Here is a 25864-nt window from a genome sequence, read left to right as displayed (position 1 = left end):
CCTGGGCTAAGGGAACATGCCAGGCTGTCAGGTTGGGCCCCGGTGGTCAGTCAGCATTGACTTCACAGCGTCCTTAGGGCACGGAAAGTCTCAAGCCTGGCTGCAGAGTAGAAAGACCTGGAGAACTTTCTATAAAATCCTGACACCCAAACTGCAGCCTAGATCCTATTGAATGAGGATCTCTGTGCACAGGACCTAGGTACATGTGTTTTCTCAAGTTCCCTGGATAATTCCAATGTTAGCCAAGTTTGAGTCTCAGCAGCAACGTGGCATACAAATCATAAATGAGGCAAAAGCTGAGTCAGTAGGTTCATACTTCAAACATACCTTGACTCATTTCACGAAGGATTTGCAAGGCCTTATAAGAAGTAGCATGCATTAAGATAGGAAAATATAAGCCCTTAGTACCAGGAGAACTATAAATTATAATAGAATGCAGTGACCAGGACCTAGGGAAGCAAATGTTCCTCATAGGCTGAAAAATCTGGTTAAAACTTAATGGGCAGCTGAAGGAAAAGAAAAACAATAGTGTTCAAGGTCTGCAGTGGGGAAACGCACCAGTGCCCCTGGACAAGGCTGTGTGCCTGTGTGTTTCCCTGATATTTAACTTTAAAACAAATTTCTCCTGGCAGCTTCATTTGGGGACTTGGGAAGATTATTAGGAACAGTGTCATCCTCAAAATATAAAATATACAATAATGGGTTTTGTAAGCCTCAGTTTTTAAAAATAACGTTCTTTGATTAAACTGAAAAAAAAGCTAAAACATAACTTGGTAGAAACAATCTTGCTAAAAGGGGCAGCAAGGCTGTATTGTGGCCAAATACCCAGCCCTCTGAAAGTCTACTTTATTACTCTTTGCAGTAGCATTAAGAACTAGAATACTTAGAGCAGGAATTCTTTACCTAGTTTTTGTTTTTTTTTTTTTTTTTTTGGTTCTATTGGGACAATGGTTCTCAATCAGTGGTGTACTGGTTTAAAAAAAAAAGGCTCTTTCCAATTCCCCAAAACTCCTGTTTTATACCCTTTGACTGTTTCCGTGGTATAAATATGCCCTCCCTGGGCAATTTCAAGCTACCCATGGTTGTTCAACTCATGAAATTTCTTAATATTTAATGGTAACTTTCATGAGCCAGTAGGAGCCAGCTCTTACATACCACTGTAAAAAAAAAAAAAATGTGAAAAGTAAAAACCCTCTGCATATTATATTCATCCAGGAAGCTTTTAAGCAGTGAGTCCTAGCCCCTACCACATATGAATAAAATCAGAACCCCTGGAATGGGGCCCAGCCTCATGTTTTTTGTTTATTTTTAAAGCTCCCCAGGTAGTTCTAGTGTAGTCAGGTTGAGACCCACTGCTGTAGGGGATTGGCAGGTGAGCTGCAGACCCGTGCTAGCATACAGCTGGCAAACAGATCATCTTGCATATCATTTTTATTTGTTCCAGGGAGAGAATCTCCATGGGTTCTCAGATGTGCCCATGTCCCTCTAAAATTTAGAAACCAGTAATCTGGGGGAAAGTTTGGAATGAATGTTCTTTAATAACTATTCATTAGTACTGTTTTTTCTGATGGTCCTTTGGTGAAAATTGAGCAGTTCAAGGTTTACAGCACTGGCGGGCAGCAGGTTCTTGTCATCTGGGTGTTTTCTGTTGCTATTTAAGAACAGATGCATCGCCTTAGCACTCAGATGAGTAGAAGGTGAGTGTGGCATCCTCTTGTGGAGTTTAAGTTGCCTCAGGAATTAACCAAAACCCTGAGTGGGTGGCCACCCCACCTCTCTGGGAGGTTTTCTTAAAAGCCATTTCTGAATCTGTTTCTACATGCGAAGGAAGATGCTCTAGTCCCTAAAACTCTACCTCACAGGGCACAGCTGTTATAAATATGGCTTGGAAAAGAGTTAAAGCACCCATTACCCACAAAGCCCGTGTAAGTACGGTCACGCACCACATAACGACGTTTTGGCAAGGACGGACCACATACGTGATGGTGGTCTCATAAGATTATAATGAAGCTGAAAAGTTCCTGTCACATAGTGATGTTGTAGTCATCATCATGTAGTAGCACAATTACTTTTGTTAAAATAAATTTAGTATAAGCTAAGTGTACAGTATTTATAAAGTCTACAGTAGTGTACAGTAAGTCCTAGGCCTTGGCATTCATTCACCACTCACTGACTCAGCCAGAGCAACTTGCAGTCCGGCAAGCTCCCTCCATGGTAAGTGCCCTCCCTATACAAGTACCATTTTTTTCTTTTATACCATATTTTTACTGTACCTTTTCTATGTTTAGCTACACCCAAATGTATCCTTGTGTTGCAGTTGCCTACAGTATTCAGTACAGTAGCATATGCTGTATAGGTTTGTAGCCCAGGAGCAATAGGCTAGACCCTGTAGCCTAGGTGTGTAGCAGGCTAGACCATCTAGGTATAAGTAAGTATACTCTATGATGTTTGTACAACAACCAAATCACCTAACGACACATTTCTCAGAAAGTATCCTCATCGTTAAGCAAAACATCACTATATATCAGTAATGTTCCCTTGGAACATGTGACTTCAACCAATACAGCCATCCAGAGAACGCTTCAGATTAGATTAATTTCAAAATGTGTCATTAAACAGCCAAGTAAATTTCTTGGAGAATTAATAGCTAGAAATAAATAAATGCTAGAAATAATATTTTAACTTTAGGAAACCTGAAATTAAGCTGGCACTCCAGAATTATGAAAATAAAATCATCTAACCGATCAACAGGAGAAGTTGTACTTTTCAGCTCTTCACAGGAGTGGGAGTGTAGGGGCGTGGCCACATGTTGGACAAGGTTGAAGATATTTTACTAGATACATCAGATGCAAAGCCTGTGTCATCAAGACCAATTCCAGACTGCATTGGCTGGTAAACCAGGTTATCTGATTTCATCAGGATTGCTTAGGAATTGAGCTGAACCTGTAGTTGTCAGGCCCTCTTGATGGCCACAGAACTGGGAAGGCAGCAGGTAAACCCTGTGCCAAGTATTTCTGTTGTCTTTTGAGGTTATATTTAGACATACAGGCTAATAGAAACTTTTTTTTCTTTTCTCGTTTTGAATCTCAATCATGAAGCCAGATACAGTTGTCCTTCAGTATCCTTGGGGATTGGTCCTAGGACCCCCTGAGAACACCAAAATCCACTCAAGTCAGATGTTCAAGTCCCTTATTTAAAATGGCATGGTATTTGCATATAACACACACATACTCCCATATACTTTCAGTCACCTCTAGGTTACTTATATAATACCTAATACAATGTAAATGCTATGTCAATAGTTGTTATACTGTATTATTTATAAAACTTGTATTTTTTATTGATTTGTGTTCCCTAAATGTTTTCAATGCACAGTTGGTTGAATCCACAGATGTAAAACCTGTGGGTATTGGAGGGCCTGCTGTATATTCTTTATAGGAAGTTTGTGAAAAGGTAGAATAGATTGCAGAGGTTCTAGGCACTGTACTACAATCTTGATAAACGTTCTATTATGGAATTCTCACAGCAAAACTGTGAGGTCATTTTTATTCCCATTTTATGGATAAGGAATGTTAGGTCTACCCAAGGTCACAGAGCCAGTGATAGACATAAATTAAGACTTGAGTTGATAGAAAAGACACTTGGCAGTGTATGTTATGGTCATGAAATCAGAAGACTTGGGTTTAAGACTTAACTCTACTTTAAGCCCTTGGGCAGGTCATGTAAAGTCTTTGGACTACAGTTTCGCCTCCTTCATAAACAAGATGCTCACGTCTTCACCCTCTACCTCAAGGTTATCATTAAGAATGTTTTAATTCATTCAGCTAAACTAGGGAGAGTCACTGCTGGGATGCAATGTAAATAAAACACAATGCCTGACACACAGTAGCTCATGGCCCTTCAGGGCAGAAGAGGCAAGTAAATAAACCTTCATAGGGTAATGAGGGCTGTGGTGTACTTGGGAATCCGGTGTGGTGAAGTACGGAGTGAGGGGGGATTCTCAGGGCTGTGGCCTCGAGGGGTGAACAGACAGCCAAGAAAAGGGGCATGTCATGGTTGCATGCTGAGGTACTAGCTGCTGGGGTGTCGTGGTGAACGAGACAGGTGGCCACCCTCCTGGGGTCTGGCGAGGGAGGCAGGCGTTCATCGCATCATCACAAAATGAATGCAAATGGGAACTCCAGCTGTCCGGCGGAGGGACGCGGTGCCAAGAGAGCGTAGAGCAGGAGGATTGGACCTAATTCAGGGGGAAGCCTGAAGAAGGCTTCCTGAGGAAGGAGCAGTTGAGAGATACCTGCCAGGTGAATAGGCAGCAGTTGACCCCTCCGCTCCTTCTCTGTCAAAGGGGAGTCGTAAAAGCACCCACTCAGAGACAATCTGTATAAAGCCTTTAATACCAAGCAGATGTCGTAAGCCCTCGATATGCATTGGCTATGTTAATGTGAATTTCATTCGTTCAGCAAACATTTATTAAATGGCTATTGAGTGCCATGCCCTAAACTAGTTGCTGGGAAACATGGTCCGTGTTCCTCGGGAACTTATATTCCACCGGATGAGGCGGATGTTAAAAAAATCATGCACATCGATTTGTGCTTGCAGACCGTCCAGTGTGCCGTGAGGGAAAATCAGAAGTACTGTGAGACTTCATTCTTCAGGCCTACGGAACGAGGCTCTCAGATTCAAAGTGTTTTCAGATGCTGCTCTGGCTTGATCAGACACAGAAATAACAGAGTCATTGAAGCGTTTTGAGTAATTTGATTACATTTGCTTTTAGAAAGTCCCCTCTGAGAGTGGCTTGGGAAATGGAGACCAGCATGAGGAGAGGGAAGGAGGCAGGGTCTGGCGGGAGGGAGCTGCGGTGATCGGGGCCGGAAAGCTCCAGATCTGCAGGAAAGCTGAGAAGGCGGAGGCGAAGGAGTTGGATAGAAGGGAACAGATGAGTACTTCAGAAGACATTTTGAAAGGCAAAGCCTGTATCAATGAGAAGAATTGTCACTCGGCATGACTTTACCTGTGCCACTGTTCCTTTCCTTGGCCAATATTTTGCTGAGTGCGGGCACTGCTGGTGAGCAGGGCACTGCTGGAGCTGTTGTCTGTCGTGGGCTGTTGTGAAACAAAATTTAGCAAAAGTTTAGGATAGGAAAAAGATTAGATTTTAAGTGTTCTCACCACCAAGAAATAAGTATGTGAAGTGATGGATATTTTGAGTAACCTAATTTAACCATTCTATAACATATACGTGGGTCATAACATCTCATTGTATTCCATAAATGTGTGTCATTATTATTTGTCAATTAAAAATAAATTTTAAAAGACAGAAGATAATTTCCTAGGATAAATGATTGTCTTGTAGGACAGAATTATAGAAAATTCTTTGTTGTAAAGAAATCCAAAGAAAACTCCAAGACCAAAAACACAAACTGTACTTATTTTTGTGGTCTCTTCTTGGGCTCAGATTATTGGTGAGATTCTTTCTGCAAGGTCTGTCTTATCTATAGTAAACAAGCTTGGAAGGGATTCAAGTTGTACCTATGGTGTTCTGAATTCGTGTTAGAGGACATAGACCAGCCCGGTGCAGTGGCTCACACCTGTAAATCCCAGCACTTTGGGAGGCCAAGGCGAGAGGATCACTTGAGGCGAGAAGTTTGAGAGGACACAGAGTAAGGCTGAGCAGATCTCTATTGGACTTAAGACTGTTCCTCTCCAATTAAATTATAGTCATCATGCACAGATCGAATATGTTTTCAACTGAGTGGTGTTAAATATATGTACCTTTTTTTATCTTAACAGGTGGTAACAAACAGGGATACACAAGAAACTCTCCTCTGCATGGCCTGTGTATTTGAAGTTTCAAATAGTGAACATGGAGCACAACATCATATTTACAGGCTTGTAAAGGACTGAACATGGTTATTTATATATATAGATATCTGTATATACATACACATATGTGCGCACACACACACTCTCTCTCGAACGACTGACTGTAAACCTCACCACACAGGGTGGTGCCCTGGCCCCCGAGGTCACCCCAACTTTTCTAAATCCTGTTTGAGTGAAGTCATTTTTTCATGTGTTCATACTATCATTGTAGCTGTGAAGTTCTGGTACAGTTGTAAAAAGAGAAATTGAGTTGTTTCTGTGTGTTCTTCAGATCTGCAGCCCACAATTCCTCGGGAAAGGTGAACCTTAACAACCCAAGTCTCTCTCTGCAGAGCCCTGTTTCTATTTGTGGTAGAAAATATTGAGACAGAGCATTTGCCATGGGACATTTACAGCCTTTATACAAATATATTTAGTTCTCTTTTTTCCAACATAAAATTCTTGTTTTAAGATACAAGTAAAATTAATCTTTAAATATAAATGTAAATTAGTACACAAAACTAAGAATCTTTAGACTTATCTTTATAACTAATTAGGGTGGAAGTTATGAAAGAATGTAATTCACTAAATTATTTTTTAAATGAAACCTTTCTTTCTTTTTGAAACCAAATGTTAAACTATAGCCTTAAGAAATGCTTGGTAGAAATATCCTAATGAGACAAATTTGTACTTTTTTCCTCAAGGTTAAAACTAATCTCCTAATCCATTAAACTCTTGAACAGGTATTACAAAGGAAGAAAACTTCACCCCTTATCCTTAACATATATAGTATATTTAAAAATATAAAATTGTATTGTACTAATGTGATGATTGATTATTTAATGAAAAAAATGGCTCTTTTTGCAATAAGTAGATAAATACTGAAAAATCTAAACTTACAATGTTTATAGTCTTGTGTGTGCAGTTATATTTTATTATGGACAGCCAAAATTTTTTATTAAGATGAGTAAATATTTGAACCACTGAAATTTAATAACAAAATTTTAAAATTGGCATGAATACTGCACTGTGAGATGCAAAGTATACAGAATCCTGTGGCTGGGAGAAAATTTCATTGACCAGGCAAGTAAAAGGCTCATCAGCTTCAGCATCTCTGCTGCTTAGAAAATTACAAGCATCCTCACCAGCCTATGGATAACTTCTTTATTTCTGGTGACCCAATGTGCATATTAACCATGCTATAACTATATGTGTATGTATACATCACATATACATATATAGTTATTCAGCACATTTATGGAACATCTGTTTAGTGTCACTCAATTTGCTTAGGTGCTGACATGTATGTATATCCCAATCTGCGTCTATAGACTTAGATATATCCTCTCTAAAGACATCTATTTCCTTAACATCTCTCAGTAAATCACAGTACTTGTTTGACTTAGTTTTAGCAGGCTCAATTGTCTATCTTTGTCCTTTTCAAACAGTCTCAGTTGGAAGCTTCTCTTTCTGGGAGAGATTCAACTTTGCAATCTAAATATTCCAAAGCATCACCCAGGCAGAGTTGGTTTGATGTGGCCACATGTCTTGGGTTATCTCCATGAGAGTTTCATCTGGGAAGGAACAGGGGGGTGCCCCTCCAACTTCCCATAGGAAAATGATGTTGTTATAAGTGGTAGGAACATGCTAACACAATAGAACATGAAATAAGGTTTGTAACCTGTAAAACATGTCAAGATTTTTTTCTGTTACCAAACCAGAAAATTAAAACTTAGTTTGACCACATCCAAGTAACTTGTACACCCCCTTCCCTGTCCCACTACCGGCTTTGACCCGGCTTGTACACTGGTCCGTATCTTGTGGTTATGAGCATGAGGGTGTGGCTAGCTTGTGGCAAACAGAAAAGCACTGGACTAAGCCTAACCTCTCCCACATGCATCACCAGTCACTGGGAAGACCAAAGGAGAGTGCACAAAACCTTCCCCATTTGGAATGAATGCCCACCCCATACCTAAACTAGTAGGACAGTGCTACTCTTCCCTCCTGGTTCCAGGCCAGCCTTCGAAGGATTGCCCCTGTTGTCCACCCTGCATCTGGCTTGTGGCTTCTTTCATGGTCATCACATTTCTAATGACTTCTGTTGGACCCCCTCCTGGGGATGTTTCTTTTGTCCCTATTTCCTGCATCTTTCCTCAAGGGAACCCCCATTCCCTCCCAGGACGAGGACTATAAGACTGGCTACAGATGGCTAAAAGCCAGGCCATCCCAGAACTTCAGGGGAGAGATTATCTGGTTCACGTTCCCACTGGGGAATGGGGCTCTTTGATGCTGCAAGGTGAGCGCTTGGGATTTACTTTTCAAAGCACAAAAAGTCTGGGACCCTAGAAGACCAGCTAGAGGACAACTCTGTTGGTGACAGAAAAGGGCACACCCCAGTCTGCTGACCTCACAGGATTAGCTGGGCCCTCGGATGCTTCACCTCCCACATCCTCCTCCTGAATGCCTTTGTAGTTGAGTTTTGTGGGTTTACTTGGTCAACCTTTGAGGATTACTTTTTGCTCTTAAAACATTTCTAAGATTTTTGGAAGTTTATTTCATGTTCTTCTAAAGCTTTCTTCAGGACAGATAGCTTCCCTGTCTTAACCACCACTCCAGTTACCCCAAACCCTTGGGCCTCTCTTTTTTCTCCCAAATTAGATCCTTGGGTGGGATTGGCATCATAGCACCTCATCCGAGTCTCTTTTTGGTCACTCATTCTCTATGGCAGTCTTATCCCTATGTCTTAAAAGTTTTGTTTTTTTTTCTTTTTGACATAAGGTCTTGCTCTATTGCCCAGGCTGGCTGGAGTGCAGCATCACAGCTCACTGCAACCTCAAACTTCTGGGCTCACGTGATCCTCCTGGCTCAGCCTCCTGGGTAGCTGGGACTACAGGTGCATGCCACCATGCTCAGCTAATTTTTCTATTTTTTGTAGAGATGGGGTTTCACCATGTTGCCCAGGCTGGCCTCAAACTCCTGGCCTCAAGCAATCCTCCTGCCTCAGCCTCCCAGAGTTCTGGGATTACAGGCATGAGCCACCACATCCGGCATAAAAAACCATAAAAACGCCTTCCTAGAGTCCTGTCCTCACTACTCTTTTTCAGGTGCTCTGTCTCCTGCTGACCCAGGTTTGTTTCCAGGCCATCTCATGCTCTCACTGCAGAGTTTGGAGGCCAAATTTTCCACAGCCTAAACAGGGAGGCACTGAAGAACTGGGCTCTGGTCTGTTGGCATTCATTTCCATCATAGTGAGAAACTGAAATTAAAACCAGGAGTTCTTCAGAACATGTCCTAAAATCCTAGAATGTCCAAGTTACCTAAGACCAGGGTTTCTCAACCTTGACACTGTTGACATTTTGGACCAGATTTTTGTTGTTCAGGGCTTGTCCTGGGCATTGTGGGAGGTTTACTAGTACCCGCCCCTGCCCCCCTTCCTCCAGTTTTCACAACCCGACATGTCTCTAGACATTGCCAAACATCCCATGGGGCGCAAAATCACCCCCAGCTGAGAACCACTGCTCTAGATCATAGAGGTCACAATTGCCATATTTGAAATTGTTTTCCCTTCTATTTCACCCTGTGGAAGCTTCTCTCTGTGAGCCTTGTCCATGTTTCTTACTGTTTCAGAACTTCTGTTTCACAGCAACTTCTCTTATTACAAGTATTCTTTCGCTCTTCCCTGGGGAAGTTGGGAACAGCTGGTCACCATCATTCCTGTAACCACACCTATTTGAAGAGTGTCTCTGATTTGATCTTCATCCCTTAGTTTGCTGGGGTAAAAAAAATAAATAAATAAAATCCCAGCAATATTCATTATTTCTCATGAACTCATGGGTGTCATTATCAAACCTTTAATCGTTTCAGTATATTTCCTCTGGGCTGCTTCTACTTCCTGCCTTATAATCAGTGCTGTTTGTAGAATGCATTGAAACCTCTGGAACATTTCATCTTTAGGGATGGAGAAGCGTGAGGGATCAGTTCCAGAAGAGGGCTTAATAGAGCTTTCCTTTCTTGATCTAAAAGAGAGCACAGTCTGCTCTCCTTCATTTTATAGACAAGAAAGTTGAGACCTAGAGGGGAGGTACTTGTCCAAATCACCCCACTGGTTAGTGAGGACTTTCCTAGGGTTCCACTCTAATCCTTGGCCTCTCCTGGTAGAGGCTGTTCTTCGGTGCTCTTTGCTTAAATGATCCCTAAGAATGTGTGGACAGGGTCTGTTCAGAAGGGGGAGATTCAGGACCCCCGTGCTGAGGCACAGCATCACCCCAGTGCTGCTCCCCAGGCTGCAGTGTCACTGACAGTAGCCACCTGAGGCATCCACACACAGACAGGACAGCTGATGAGGCTTTTGACTTACTCCGGGGACAATTCACCTGCCACAGGCTCTGAGTCAAATTTGTATTTGCTAAGCATCCCAGCAGCAAAGTCCTGCACTCACACCAGCCAAAAAACAGCCCCCCATTCCAAGCACTTGGTGTTAGAAGTCCCCAAATGACTTTTAAACCCAAGTCGTCTTTTGGTTTCAATACTGTGGTGGCTTTAGCAGTTGTTTGTGTACAACCGTAAATTATTTAAATCATGAGATGACAGTCAATTTTACAAACCAGGTACATATTGTATAATTTTGTATATGCTCTGGTACACTATACCTGAACTAACGAAGGGTAGAACTAATTCTGTCTGTTGGTGTTCACACCTGTGACATTAGGAGGATATGTCTGCATTGCTTATTTCTTCATGTTGATGTTTCTGTGGCAAAGCCCTGCACATGTCATTTCTGAAAAGCCTTAAATCTTCAAGATGTTGCATGTAGGGTATGCAGTGCAAAAGGCTGCCTCGGAACTGTGAGCCCTTTTGTAAGCTGGAAGCATTTCTCTTACTACTGTTACTTTTTTAGGAAGTTTTCAATTCAGAGCTGCCAAAGCGTTCCAGTAAGCAGTGCCTTAGTAATACCTTAGTCGTGCCGCCAGCCTTTTCTTACAGCAATTCCTCATGTTCATTTACGGATTGGCCCACTATTCGAAACAGAACAAGCAAAAATCGTTAACATTTTTTTGTTTTTTAAGCCCATTTTTCCTCCAGTTCTACAGGAAACTGACTTCTTGGTCTAAAATCTGAAACTGAACACAAGTCAGTTCTTTGACCACACTCTGAAATGTGTATACCAAAACAGAAGGTTGCAACTTCGTAGTTTACTATGAAAAGCAAATTGTACTTTTAATGTTGCCTTTTAAATTCATGACCAAATACTTAGCTATTTGTGAATCTTCTGCACTCTAGCATGAAAGTGCCTTTGGTTTGAGATTCCAGCTTAGAAAAGTGCTGCCATAATACGATAATTTGTAGAGAGACCAAAAATATTTTGAGATCACCGTAATGCCTTTGGTTTACCGGGATGAGTAACCAACCACAGGCCTCTGTTCACAAGAGCACGACGTGGTCCCTGCCTGCTGCTAGTGTGCCTGCCAGTGGGGCCCCCGCCACCACTCACCCGTAGCACACTGCAGCAGGAGGGACCCCGGAAACTGTTGTGTTTGTGTGTGCCAGTGACCTGGTGTGTCATTTCATCTTGTCACCCCGCCCTGCATCCGCGTGAGGGAGCTTCCGCACAAACAACAGACTCTCGGCCGGTGGACAGATACTACAGCTTTCTCCTCCTCCGCGTGTTCGTGTCCAGTCTCTGTGGAGACTTTCTTTTCCATTCAGATGACAGTGCGCACTTAATCTGGTTTACACAGTGATACCATTTTGAAAGTTGGAAGCCTCAAACTGAGATGACAGTGCAGAACAAAAGTGAGTTAGGGTCATTACAATCGAAGTGTTCTTCTTAGGGCAAACATGTGGACTCCGAGTGTTGTGTATGAATGTGCTATGAGAAACCTCCCAAGAGCACCATTCACAGTTCGGCGTTTTCCAGCCCTCAAAGGGGCATCTCTTTAAAGTCCGTGTTGGCTTTTGTCAAAACCTTATATAAATTGGGAAAACTCATAGAGGTAAGGAAGAGGAGTGAAAAGGACAAGGAGGCAAAAAAAAAAAAAAAACCAGCCAAAAGGAAGCCAGGAGAAAAAAAAATTTTTTTCTTCGCTAATATAGACTTAAAAATAATATCAGACATCTTCAAAAGTTAGCCTCTGTACTCTTAATATGTATGTTCTGTCTGTCTCTACTTGGTGTCTTTAAGAATACTTTCTCTGGGCTCTGAAGTTTCAGGAGTGATTTCTATCCACTCCAAGTTGTGAGTATTTATAGAAACTTCTGCAAACAAACAAAAACAATCAAGTGATGAAAAGGAAGTAGTCTCAGCCCCCAAGTTCCGGTTAGCTGCTTGAACTCCCAGCTCCTTCCCGGCCAGTGCTATACCACAACTTGGAAGAAATTAGTCCAATGCTTGTTTTCTTGCTTCTCTCTTCAGCTGTTACTGTGCTTTGTTTGACAGTAGGTAGTTTCCTCTCATAAACTCATTGCTTCTGTCGTTACGAATGAAGGTTTTGTGTTTAAAATGTATTGCATCGCAAAGGGTAGTTTCACTGAAGTCATGCACCGTTTAAATAAGATGAAATATTTGTATTTATTGTCCTACTTCCTAAGCCGTAACTTGTTTTTACTCTGTGAATTTGCATTGAATCACTCATAAGCCACACTACATCATTTTAGTATTTGAGACTTTTTAGTATTTGAGACGGCATTTCCGTTCCCTCTGGTTTGTCATTATTTGGGGTCAGCCTCCATTAGATTCCACCTCGCTCAGGCTGACTCTCGTGTCCGCCCTCCGTGATGAGACTGTTTCCCCTTCCCCTGTCTGTAAGAGAGGCTGACAGAATCTAGGTGTAAATCAGTTGGAAACCAGTCTCTGATTTTTTTTTTCCATTAGTCATTTTTTGTGATTAGTTTCACTGTAAATTAGATATTAACTGCACTTCTTTAAAAAAAAAATACATCTCCCTGTTACCTCCTTGAAAGATTTACTTCTGTAGGCCTTTTCAGTAGGCTTATGACTGCAGACAAGGAAAAAAAAAAAAAGTAAAAACAAAAACAGTACGTGCCTGAAAAATGACAAAAAAAAAATTTTGTAACATTTAAAAAAGAAACCTGAATAGCCTTTAATTCTTTAATATGCTTAAATTTTATGTAAATTGGTTTTTGCCATGTGTGTTTGTTCACATTCTAAATGACTTAATGGGATTCTCACAGTCTGTGTCTTCCTGTCGTGTGTATAAAATGGGCTCGTGACGTAAGCGTTCATCTGGTCAGTGGTTCCTTTGATATTGTACTGCTGCTGGGAGTGGGCTGTGGAACCTGCCTCTGGGTGATTGGGTTCCTCTTGGGCAGATTGGAGAGATGGGGGTGGGAGTGTGCAAATTCTCACATGTTTTTCTTAACCTATTTGCAGAAACTTTCAAAAGGCATTTGGTTAAACCTCTTGGCAGTACAGTATTCTTGTATTTGTTAACGTCTGTGTTTAGGTACTGGTACCTTTTTGTTTAAAAAATGTTCTCTAAGTGTTGGCTTTAAAGTGAATTTATCTTTAGTATGATAGTTATATGAAAATTATAGGGTTTGTGTGCAGAGAATTTTTTTATAAAGTGCTTTGTAAAAAAAAAAATGTATTCTAGCTTTCGCGGTACATATGTGTGATAACTTTAATATCCATGACAGTTAAGTGCAATTATTTCATCACTCTAAAAATGCTATTTTTGTGTCAGTTCCTGCAGGTGTTTTCATGTCTTTGCAAAGTGACACATTTTGATGCCTTCTTGATAAAGTGGTAGATATTTTGTAGCTTTCTAGAAACTTTGTATTCATACGGTATCAATGAAAAATAAAGAAAATGAAAGTGTGGGTCACCTTTTTTATCTGCAAAAGTGTATGTTGTTCAGAATGAAATGTGCTTTCTATATTGTGGGTGAGGATATGAAGGACAGAGTAAAGAAGGTGGAAGCCTTAATCCTTTTCAAGTGTCCCCTAAGCTCAATAATTGGAACTTTTGGTGCTATATCTAACAGGGTTTCTTAAAAGCACCCATAAGTCAGTCCGTCAGTCTACCTGTCTCTCTCTCTCTCTCTCTTTAGTGCTTCATTAAAATCAACATAAATTTTGCAGAACAGCTTGTCTGTGGATCCCAGACTTACCCTGAGAAGCCAAGTCCCATGTTCACTGGTACCATAACAGGGCCTTAGCACACACACCCAGCCGTTGAGCATTTGTCGTTAACCCAACTTGGCAAGGCACATGCCAGGAGCCAGGGTAGAGCAGAGGAGGGTGCAGTAATACATACAGCATGGTTCCTGCCTGCATGGTGCTTCTGCACTCAGTAGTTGGGTTGCACACTAAGCTGTAACCCCCTGACCTCTGTCCTCTGTATTACCGTGGGGTTCGTGATTCAGGTGTATGCAGCACACGTGCATAACAGAAAGCTTGGATTCTGTTTACTGGCTCTGTGCCAAGTGTGTTAGTGCAATGTATATATATTGTATCCTTTAATTTTCACTGTAGTCCCAATGACATTATTCCCCCAAACAGACTCAGAAAGGATAGCTCATCCAAAGTCCTTACTAGTAAGGGGTGGAGCCTTAAATAAGATCGCCCTGACACTTAAGCCTGGACTCCTGGCCCCTGCGTCTTGGCTCACCGCACTATGGAAGTAGCTCAAGGCTAGCAGAGAAATCCGGCTTGGGGGAAAAGAGCTTTCTTAAACAATAATGACCTTGGACTTCTGACAACAAGGCTGAAAGTACCTTGGGATTCTTCAGTTTGTGAACTAGACCACAGAGGGTCTTGCTTCTCCCTATTTCTTTGAAATTCTGAGGTAAAGCTTGCCTGATCCCATAGAAGCACTGGGGTGGAGCATGAACAAAGGAATAACAGTTTTCAGCAAGCTGCTGTTCGGGAGGAATGCTGTCGTCCAGGAGCTGCTCAGAGCAGAGGAAGGGACCTATGGAACACTTTGTTGAAGTCCTTTGATGTGCCGGGCACCTTCACCATTTCCTTTAACCCACATACTCTGGAAAAAAAGAGGAATCATTTACAGTTTTGCAATAAGGAAATTGAGGCCCAGAGAAAGTGCAGGCCCTTGTTAAGTTCATAAAAGTTGGTAAGTGGCAAGAATTTAAAGGTGGAACAGCTGCTTCCCTTGCAGTTCTGGTTCTGCCGCTCCTCGTATGACATTTTTCCACCCCCTCTTTCAGAACAAGGCACTGCAGCGCATCAGAAACATCCTTCGTTAGTGCCTGGGGTTCCAGTCGCATTGAGCTCAGCAAAAGATTGGGTAAACTAACTAACATCACTGAGTAAAGTGATTAGAGCAGCAAAAGGGAGGGTAGATAAAGGCTTGTGGTAAGATCAGAGAACAAGCAACTTTGCTGCAAACCTCTGGTCAGTTCTTGCCTTACTGCTTCGGGGTACTAATAAGAATCACTGCTACTTATTGAAAGCCAAATTAGCTATTGTGGTTGGGTAATCAGTGTGAGCAACCGATACAATTCCAATGAAAATACACAGTGTTGGGTAAGCTTCTGAAGCCTTAGAGTTGGTAAGACTGCCTTCAAAGCCTCCCTTGTTCTGTTTGATGACCCTGCGTCAAGTTTGTTTAGGTCATCACAATTAGCACATAGGCTGCCGATGACTTGGCTGCATCTTTTCAGTAAATCTTCTCCCATGTGCCTTTTTTTTTTTTGCTGAGACACAGTCTCTGTTGCCCAGGCTAGAATGCCATGGTGTCAGCCTAGCTCACAGCACCCTTGAACTCCTGGGCTCAAGCGATCCTCCTGCCTCAGCCTCCCGAGTAGCTAGGACTACAGGCATGCGCCACCATGCCTGGCTAATTTTTTCTATATATTGTTAGTTGTCCAGCTAATTTCTTTCTATTTTTAGTAGAGACGGGGGTCTCACTCTTGCTCAGGCTGGTCTTGACCTCCTGACCTCGAGCAATCCTCCCGCCTTGGCCTCCCAGAGCATTAGGATTACAGGTGTGAGCCAGCACGCCCAGCCCTCCCATATGCTTTGGTTTCCAAGAAGCTCAGATTAATGATTTGTGCTCTGGGTTACTGGTAAGGAACCAACTAACATATAAAGGCACAGAAAGATTGAAAAAAAAATATATATATATGTATGTATATATATATACACCGTCAAAACACTAACCAAAATAAAGCTGATACAGCTACATTAATCTCAAACTAGTATAGCTCAAGGCAAAAATTACTACTAGAGTTAATGAGTATTACTTCAAGATAATACAAGTTTTATTATAATTAACAAGGAAGGATAAAGATGCTAAGCCTGTATGCACCTAATAACAAGAGCTTCAAATTGTATAAAGCAAAATTTGACAAATGACCATAGCGAGAGGTTTTTAAACAACTAAGCTCATTCAGTTATAGATAAAGCAGACCAGAAAGTCAGATATAGAGGATTTGAACAACATAATATGCCTTTCTAATTTACAAAATACAAAGTAATGAACCCAGCAATTGGATACTATACACTATTTACAAGTACACATGGAATTTTATGAGAATTGACCATGTCCAAGGCGAGAGGTCAGGAAACTATGGCCCACGGAGTCAAATCTGGCCTGTTTTTGTAAATAAAGTTTTATTGGCAGATAGCTACTACTGTTTATTGTCTGTGGCTGCTTTCACACTACAATAGCAGAGTTGATTAATTGTAAAAAGACCCTATAACCCACAAAACCTAAAATAATTACTATCTGGCCCTTTACCAAAAAACAAAAACTTACCAACCCCCATCTTAAGCCAAACAGCAGGGTTCTACATCCAATAGTCCTAAAACATGTTCACGTTTCCCTTTCCTAGGTGTGTAGATACTCTGGCGAATGGTTATAGGTCCCTTTGATGCCCTCATGTGGCATCATAGTATCCTTCCTTAAGTGCCCAAGCCTGCGCTCTTATCAGGGGTCTTTGGATCTGACAATAGGCTTAGGTCTGGAAAGGGCGGGTGAGTAATGATTTTTTTATTGCAGCAGCTGACCAGCTGCTCACCTGATCTTGATACTTTGTAATCAAGACAAGCAGCACCTCTGATGGCTGTCCATCTTTCTTGTCCCTCTCTTGCCAGGTCTACTTAGCCATCTCCACAGATTCCTGCAGGAATGCACGCCTTGGCTACTATTCCTTGCTGCCTGTTATGCCAGCTGCCTCTGACAGCTAAGTGCTGCCACCTGGCCTCTGGTGTTCCAGAATCCTATCATCTGTATTCTCACAAGGGAAACCAATTCCATATCAGTATTTCCCACTGTCAACCCTGGCCTGCAAGCCATTTCTCAAGGGTGTTGGGGCTCACTAGTGTATTCACTGTCATTTTAGGGAAGGGAGTGTCTTTGGCACATAGGTAGTGGGTGTTCTGGTCTTAAATTACAAATCCATCCTAGGAGCACTGCCTCAGTACTCTGCCAAGGCTGCACCTCCATTTCATTTACTCTAGACATTGTTTCCTCGGGCTTCAAGGAGCTGTCCAGCAGTACACCAGGATCAGCTCCAGGTTTCCAACAGGAGATTAAATCCCAAATTGTAGAAGAGCATCATCCCACGTACTGATAAACTCTCCTAATCTAGCCAGTTTCGTGTCCTTAAGACTTATTCCCAGACATGTTCTCCCAATTCCTGCTGAGAAGAGTAGACTAGCCAATTCCTGTGTCTCTTTTGGCTAGTACAGACTAGCCAAATCGTGTAGCTCTTTTCCTGAAGCAAGGACCCAGCTTCCCCAATTGGACCATGCTGAGGCTTTACCCTTGTAATTGGTCTAGAAGCAATGAGAGGATGTGGGCCAGATATTGGGGAGACAAAGCACTTCATCTTGGAAGACGTCCATTTTGGTGGAGGCCTGGCCGTGGTCTCCAGGCAGGGGTGGCTGCTGGCCAGGAGGGTTCAGAGGAATCTGAGGTTCAGAGTTCTCAGCATTTCCACCCCAATGTCCCCACCCCACGTTTCAGGGGCCCACTCTTCGCCTATTAGTCCCTATCTTTAACAGGAGACTTGCAAGAGCTGCCAATTCAGTTTTATTTGTACTTTCTGGCTTGATTTTTAGCAAAGTCTGTCCTCCAGCTACATGAGCTGAGGGTCACTTCAAATGCTTTCAGGGAGTTCTTTTACACCCTGCCCTGAGTTGAGCATGACACTTTCTTCAATCCTTGCACCGATTACGCTTAGCAACAACCAACCTGTTCCATAATCCTTATAATTAACACCACTCCCATCTCTCTGTCACGCTAGAGATTGCATCATCAGTGCATTTCCTTTCTCATGGACCCAATACCAATTCACCACAGGTGTCCGTCTTAGTTATTGTGGTGCTGCAACATACCAAGGGGGAAAACTGTCTTAATTTAGATTCTCCCCAAAAGGAGACCCTGAAAAGGGACTCAAGTACAAAGTTTATTTGGGAGCATTAATAGAGATGAAGGACCAGGCGTGGTGGCTCACGCCTGTAATCTTAGCACTCTGGGAGGCCAAGGTGGGAGGATCACCTGAGCTCGGGAGTTTGAGACCAGCCTGAACAAGAGCAAGACCTCTGACTGTACTAAAAGTAGAAAAATTAGCTGGGTGTAGTGGCATGCACCTGTAGTCCTAGCTACTCCAGCGGCTGCTGAGGCAGGAGAATGGCTTGAGCCCAGGAGTTTGAGGCTGCAGTGAGCTATGATGATGCCACCACACTCTAGCTGAGGTGACAGAGTGAGACTCTCAAAAAAAAAAAAGAGATAAAGATGTTGCCTCATGTGATAAAAGGTTAAATTCACCATGAAGTAAAATAATTGTAAATTGGTATGCACATAATAAAATTGCCATAAAAGATACGAGACAAAAATGAGAGAACGGCAAAAAAAAAAAAAAATCCAAAATCATACTAATCAAATCAACATCTCTCACTAATTAATGAAGCAAATACCAGAGATATGTAGAAAATTTGAAATACTTAATATACATATGCAAATATATATGTGTGTGCTGTGTGTGTATACTATATCCCAAAATTTGTCAAATTCATATTTGTTCAATCACATATAGTATAATATGAAAACCATATACTTGCAAATTGAGCAAGTCTGAATATATTTCAGAGGACCACTACAATAAATACAGTATTCTCCGACCACATGCAATTAAGAGAGAAGTCATTATACATAGGAAAAACTCCATATATTTGGGGATTAATTAACACATTTCTAATTCATGAGTAAAAGAAGTCATGGAAATTAAGAAATATTTAAAGTATGTTAAAGAAATACTGCCTATTAAAATATAATATGTGGGATGCAGCTAAGGCAGTATTTAGAAAACATATAGACTGACATGCTTAGAAACATTCATATTAGAAAAGAAGAAAGACTTAAAAATGAGATAGGCATTCAATACATGAAGTTAAAAGAACAAAATAAACACACATGACACCAAACTAACTAATAAAGAGCAAACTAAGGAAATAGAAAACAAATACAATAGAGGTAAACAAAGTCAAAAGTTGGTTCTTAAAAAATACTAATAAAATCTATAAAACCCTGGCAAGAGTGAAAAATGAGAGAGGGAGAGAGAGAGAGAGAGAGAACCAAAACAACAATAATAGGAATGAAATAGGAGCATCACTACAGACCCTATAGATATTAATAAAAGTATAATAAAATAGATAATAAAAGTATACTATTATAAATTTTATGCTAGTTTGTAAGTATAAATAAAATGGTGAGATCTTAGAAAACTAACTTATGAAAATTGTCTCATGAAGATGTAGAAAAACTGAATAGTCTAAAAATCATTAAAACGAAACAGTTTTCAATATTTTTACACAGAAAAACCCAGGCCTATATGGTTTACAAGCTCTATCAAACTTTAAAATAACAAAATCAGGCCAGATACAGTGGCTCATGCTTATAATCCCAGTACTTTGGGAGGCCAAAGTGGGAGGATCACTTGAGCCCAGGAGTTCAAGACCAGCCTAGGCAACATAGCAAGACCCTGTCTCTACCCCAAAAATAAAGTAGCCAGGTGTGGTGGTGCCCGCCTGCAGTCCTAGCTGCTGGGGTGGCTGAAGTGGGAGGATCATTTGAGCCCAGGAGTTTGAGGTTACAGTGAGCTATGATCACACCACTACACTCAAGGCTGGGCAACAGAGCAAGATCCTGTCTCTAAAAAAAAAAAAAAAAATGATTAACAAATGAGACAATTCTAGTCTTAACTTAGGTCTTTTAGAAAGCAGAGCCTGAGGCAAGGATTAAGATGTTAATACTTTATTTGGGAGATTTAAGTTCAGGGCAGTATAAATGAGAAAAAGGTGGAAGTAAAGCAAAGGAAATCCAACTCAATGTAATGTGATGCGTTACTGTATTGACTACCACTTCACAGTAAGTCAAAAGAGACATTTATTTGATAAGGCTAGCATATCAACAAGGACAATACAAAAAAGGAAAATTATAGGCTAATCTCATGACCATAAAATTGACAAAATATTAGCAATTTTGAGTGTAACAGTGTATGATATATAAAGCATAATTCATGATGGCAAAATGGGGTTGATTCCAGGAATGCAAGGTTGATTGAACATTAGAAAGTCAACCCATGTAATTCACATTAACGGATGAAAGGAGAAAAATCATAGATCATCCCTATAGAGGAAGACAGATGCATCTAAATAAATTTAATGTCTGCTGTGGACTATTTGTGTCCTTCCCTTCCCCCGCCTTCCCAACAAATTCGAATGTTGAAGCTCTAATGCCCAATGTGATGATATTTGAAGGGAGAGCTTTTGGAAGGTAATTAGGATTAGATGAGGTCATGAGGATGGGGACCCTATGATGGGATTGGTACCCTTATAAGAAGAAGAGAACAGAGTTCTCCCTCTCTCTCCACCATGTGAGGATACAGCAAGAAGGAGACCATCTGCAAACCAAGAAGACGTGCTCAACAGACGTGGAATCTGCCAGCACCTTGATCTTGGACCTCTCCACCTCCAGAACTGTGAGAAATAAATGCTTATTGTTTAAGTCTAAACAACAATGTCTACTCATGATATTTTTTAGACTTCTTGGCAAATTAGGGCTAGAAGAAGCTGATCTGAACCAGTAAAGGGTATCTACCAAAAAAAAAATTTAATAAGCTTGCAGTGAAAATATGTCTTTTGATTTTGGGAATGAGACAAGAATGCCTATACTTACCACATTGGCTCAACATGTTCTAGACATTGTAGTAAGGCCAAACAGAACAAAAGGAAAAAAACAAAACAAAACAAAAACGCCAATACATAAGGATGAGAATCCAATCTATCATTATTCTTAGGTGATAAGCTTGTATATGTGGAAAGTCCAAAAGAATATACAGATATATTGCTAGAATCTGGAAGTAAATTTAGCATGTTGCTACTTGCAAAACAATGTACCAGAATAATTCAAATGTTCCCAGAATAGAGAAATGATAAATGTTTAATGTGATAGATATCTCAATTATCCTAATTTGATCATTACACATTGTATGAATGTATCAAATTATCACATGTACTCCAAAAATATGTGCATCTATTGCCCTCATTAGTCCAATCAGAAAAGAAAGAATATAGAAACATTGTAAATGTTCAGCAACAGTAGAATTAAACAATAAATTAGGGCCGGGCGCGGTGGCTCACGTCTGTAATCCTAGCACTCTGGGAGGCCGAGGCGGGCGGATTGTTTGAGCTCAGGAGTTTGAGACCAGCCTGAGCAGGAACGAGACCCCGTCTCTACTAAAAATAGAAAGAAATTAATTGGACAACTAAAAATACATATAAAAAATTAGCCAGGCATGGTGGCGCATGCCTGTAGTCCCAGCTACCCGGGAGGCTGAGGCAGGAGGATCGCTTGAGCCCAGGAGTTTCAGGTTGCTGTGAGCTAGGCTGACACCATGGCACTCTAGCCCGGGCAACACAGTGAGACTCTTTCTCAAAAAAAAACCAAAATAAACAATAAATTATGATTTATTTATATAATGGATCATGATATGAGTACAAAGGACACTTGAAAATACGGATACAGTATCTTATAGCCATGAATAAGAGCCCATTGGCTGTGATTTTGTTGTTTACTTTTTTTTTATTTCAGCATGTTATGGGGGTACAGATGTTTAGGTTATGTATGTTGCCCTTTCCCCCCCGCCCCAAGTCCGAGTTTCAAATATGTCCATCCTTCGGGTGGTGCTCATTGCACTCTTTGTGTATGTGTTGTTTACTTTTTCTCTGGCTTTATTGAGGTATAATGTATAATACAGTAAAATACATTCATTTTAAGTATATAATCTGATGAATTTGGGCAACTGTATGCAGTCATGTAACCATCACCACAATCAAGATATATAATATATCCATCACCTCCCAAAAGCCTCCCATGCCCCTTTGCAATTGCTGGGGCTCAGAAACTGATACCCCAAAATATGGTGCTTTGACACACTGAACTGAAGAAGCCTCGGAGTATCTCTGACCTTATGCCCCCTGTGCTCCCCACACACTATCTTTCCCTTAGCATAGACCTTTATCTGCCTAAGATCCAGACCCACCGAGGAGAATAATTGTTTTTTCTTCCCCTCCGTTATCTCATTATCCATTACAGAAAAGGCAACCAAGAATGTGACCACATCTGAACACACACTTTTGCAAGATAATGTCTGTTTTCAGACTCATTCAAATTCCAAAGAGAACTGTTTACAAATTAATGTCTGTTCCCAGATCCATGTATTTTCCCTAGTAATCATTTATTGTCTCTCAACAGAACTCCTCTGCACCCTTCCCCTGCCCCCCATCCCATAACCTGTTTTGTCAGGATCCAAACCCCCATTCTTTCTGTAACCTCAAGCTGGTATATAAGCTTGTGCACCCCACTGGGGGGTCAAGTCTTCATTCTGAAGGCTCCATGTGTGCATTAAATAAATTTGTATACCTTTTCTCCTATTAATCTGCCTCTTGCTGGTGATTTTCAGCAAACTTTCAGACGGAAGAGGAAGCTTTCTCTTTGCCCCTATACAACCAATCCCCTCCCCGGACTCTCAGCCTCAGGTAGGACTGATATGTTTTCTGTCCCTGTAATATTGCCTTTTCTAGAATTGCATATAAATAGACTCATATAGCATGTAGTCCTTCCTATTTGACTCCTTTCACTTAACATAACATGTTTGAAATTTATCCATAATGTTTAATGTAATAATAGTTAATTCCTTTTGACAGCTGAGTAGTATCCCATAGTATAGCTATACCAAAATGTATGTATCCACCAGTTGATGGACATTTGGGTTATTTCCAAATTTTGTCTGTGATGAATAATGCTGCTATGAGCATTTATGTACAAGTCTTTTTGAGAACATAAGTTTCCATTTCTCTAGGAGGGAGATTGTTGGTCATTGGTAAGTGTATCTTTCACTTTCTAGGAAAGACATTGCCATTGTGTTTCCCAGCCTGATTGTACTGCTTTCCATTGCCTCCAGCAATGTATGAGCGTTTCATGGAATTAATGTTCTTAATTTAGCCATTCTAGCGAATATGTAATGGTATCTTATTGTGGTTTTAATTTGAACTTCGTTGAATGATTAGTGAAGTTAAGCATCTTTTCATGTGTTTATTGGCTATTAATATATCTTCTTTTATGAAGTGATTGCTCATATCTTTTGCCCATTATTTATTATGTATTTCTTTTTATTGTTGCATTTTAAGAGTTCTTTATATGATCTGGGTAGAAAACTTTTCCCACATAGATGTTTGGCCAATATTTTCTCCCAATCTGTGGCTTGTCTTTTTTTCTCAACTCTGTTACTTGAGGAGCGAAAGCTTTTAATCCTGATGAAGCCATTTTATATTTTTTCTTGTGTGATTTGTACTTTTTGTGTCCTGTTTAAGAAATAATTGCCTGATCCAGTGCCACAAGATTATTTTCCTTGGCTTTCTTCTAGAAGTCTTACAGTTTTAGTTCTTACATGTAGGTCTACGATCCATTTAAACTTTTGGATTGATATATGCGTACCATATGATATTGTGATCTAAGAAACCAAAATAAATGCCTATTTATCAACTAAGATGGGCCCCAAGGTTAAGGAAACAAAAGTTACTTATGGGTCAAGGGTTCAGGCCTTAGCTGGGATGGCAACTTCCTAAATTCCTACAGCTACAAGAAAAACCACACTCTTGCTAAAGTCCCTGACAATGGGAGCTACTGGGCAAATGATCAAACCCCCTTCCTAAGTCTAATTTACAACCCAGACCCCTACAACTCTGATCGGACAGAGGGCTGACCTTATAAATATTCTTCCCTGGTAAGCAGTTGCAGACCATAAGCCCGTTTTAGCCAACTTACAGAGAATGTACACCTTTTGACATAAAAAGCCAAATTTCACCTCATTTTAATGCCAAAACTGTACCCCAAAGTGAACATGGGATGTATGTTACATGTATGTTTACTCATTTTAAATGCACTTGACTCCCCTCATAAACATCTGTAGCTTCCCCCACCCAAACCTGCTGAATATTTGTGACCCTGTTGTGTAATACAGGCCTGTGAAGCATAAAAAACCAAACTGCTCTTTCCCTCTTTGAAGAGAGAGCACCTTTGGTGTATGCCAGAGACTGTCTCTTCCGAGTTTGCAAGCTGCTATCAACAATAACGCTCTTCTTTCTACTATGTAGCCATCTTGGTCTTTTAGATGACAATGTGAAATAAGGGTTGACATTTTATATATATACCTTATATATATATATATATATATATATATATATAATATATATATGTAATGGATACATCTCTGTATATATATGTGTGTGTGTGTGTGTGTGTGTGTGTGTGTGTGTATCTCCAGTTGTCCTAGCACTATTTATTGAAAAGACTATCCTTTCCCCATTAAATTACCTTGACACCATTATTGAAAATCAATTGACCATGAAAGTGTAGGTGTGTTTTTAAACTTCTTATTCAGGCTGGGCACAGCGGCTCATGCCTGTAATCCTAGCACTCTGGGAGGCCCAGGTGGGAGGATCACTTGAAGTCAGAAGTTCAAGACCAGCCTCAGCAAGATACCCTATCTCTGCTAAAAACAGAAAAAATCAACCAGACTACTGAAACAAAAAATTAGCCGGGCGTGGTGGCGCATGCCTGTAGTCCCAGCTACTCGGGAGGCTGAGGCAGGAGGATTGCTCGAGCCCAGGAATTGGAGGTTGCTGTGAGCTAGGCTGAAGCCACGGCACTCTAGCCCAGGCAACAGAGCGAGACTCTGTCTCAAAAAATAAATAAATTAATAAAATAAATAAATAAACTTCCTATTCTGTTCCATTGATCTATATGTCTATTCTTTTGCCAATAACACACTGTTGTGATTATTGTATCTTGCAGGTAAGTCTCAAATTTTGGTAGTTCAGGTCTTCCAATCTTGTTCTTCTTTCTTAAAATTGTTTTTGCTATTCTAAGTCCTTTGTCTAACCATACAAATTTTAGAATACCTTTGTCAATTTTTTTTTTTTTTGAGACAGAGTCTCACTCTGTTGCCCTGGCTAGAGTGCCATGGCGTCAGCCTAGCTCACAGCAACCTCAAACTCCTGGGCTCAAGTGATCCTCCTGCCTCAGCCTCCCGGGTAGCTGGGACTACAGGCATGCGCCACCATGCCCGGCTAATTTTTTTTCTATATTTTTAGCTGTCCAATTAATTTCTTTCTATTTTTGATAGAGACGGGGTCTCGCTCTTGCTCAGGCTGGTCTCGAACTCCTGAGCTCAAACGATCCACCCACCTCAGCCTCCGAGAGTGCTAGGATTACAGGCGTGGTCCACCGCGCCCAGCCTCGTCAATTATTTTTTAATTTTTTTATTTTTTTGAGACAGAGTCTCACTGTGTTGCCCAGTATAGAGTGCTGTGGCGTCATCCTAGCTCACAGCAACCTCAAACTCCTGGGCTCAAGCAATCCTTCTGCCTCAGCCTCCCGAGTAGCTGGGACTACAGGCATGCGCCACCATGCTCAGCTAATTTTTTCTATATATTTTTAGTTGTTCGATTAATT

At 40.9% G+C, this 25864-nt stretch overlaps 1 protein-coding gene across 4 annotated transcripts in view; it reads left to right on the top strand.

Annotated features, from left to right (window-relative positions):
* Window positions 1–6050, top strand: part of TEAD1 (TEA domain family member 1 (SV40 transcriptional enhancer factor)) — a 161447-nt gene extending 155397 nt beyond the window's left edge. For all 4 annotated transcript variants that reach the window (XM_012654247.1, XM_012654244.1, XM_012654245.1 and 1 more), the window contains one exon: window positions 5791–6050. In XM_012654247.1, coding sequence (XP_012509701.1) covers window positions 5791–5904 — 114 coding nt within the window. In that variant the 3' untranslated portion in view covers window positions 5905–6050. The remainder of the gene's footprint in view (window positions 1–5790) is intronic.
* The last annotated feature ends 19814 nt before the right edge of the window (window positions 6051–25864 follow it).

The sequence above is a fragment of the Propithecus coquereli genome, unplaced genomic scaffold, assembly GCF_000956105.1.
Source record: "Propithecus coquereli isolate 6110/MARCELLA unplaced genomic scaffold, Pcoq_1.0 Scaffold44, whole genome shotgun sequence".
Classification (NCBI taxonomy): domain Eukaryota; kingdom Metazoa; phylum Chordata; class Mammalia; order Primates; family Indriidae; genus Propithecus; species Propithecus coquereli.
The sequence above is the reverse complement of the archived record's forward strand: the minus strand, read 5'-3'. Positions and strand labels throughout refer to the sequence as shown.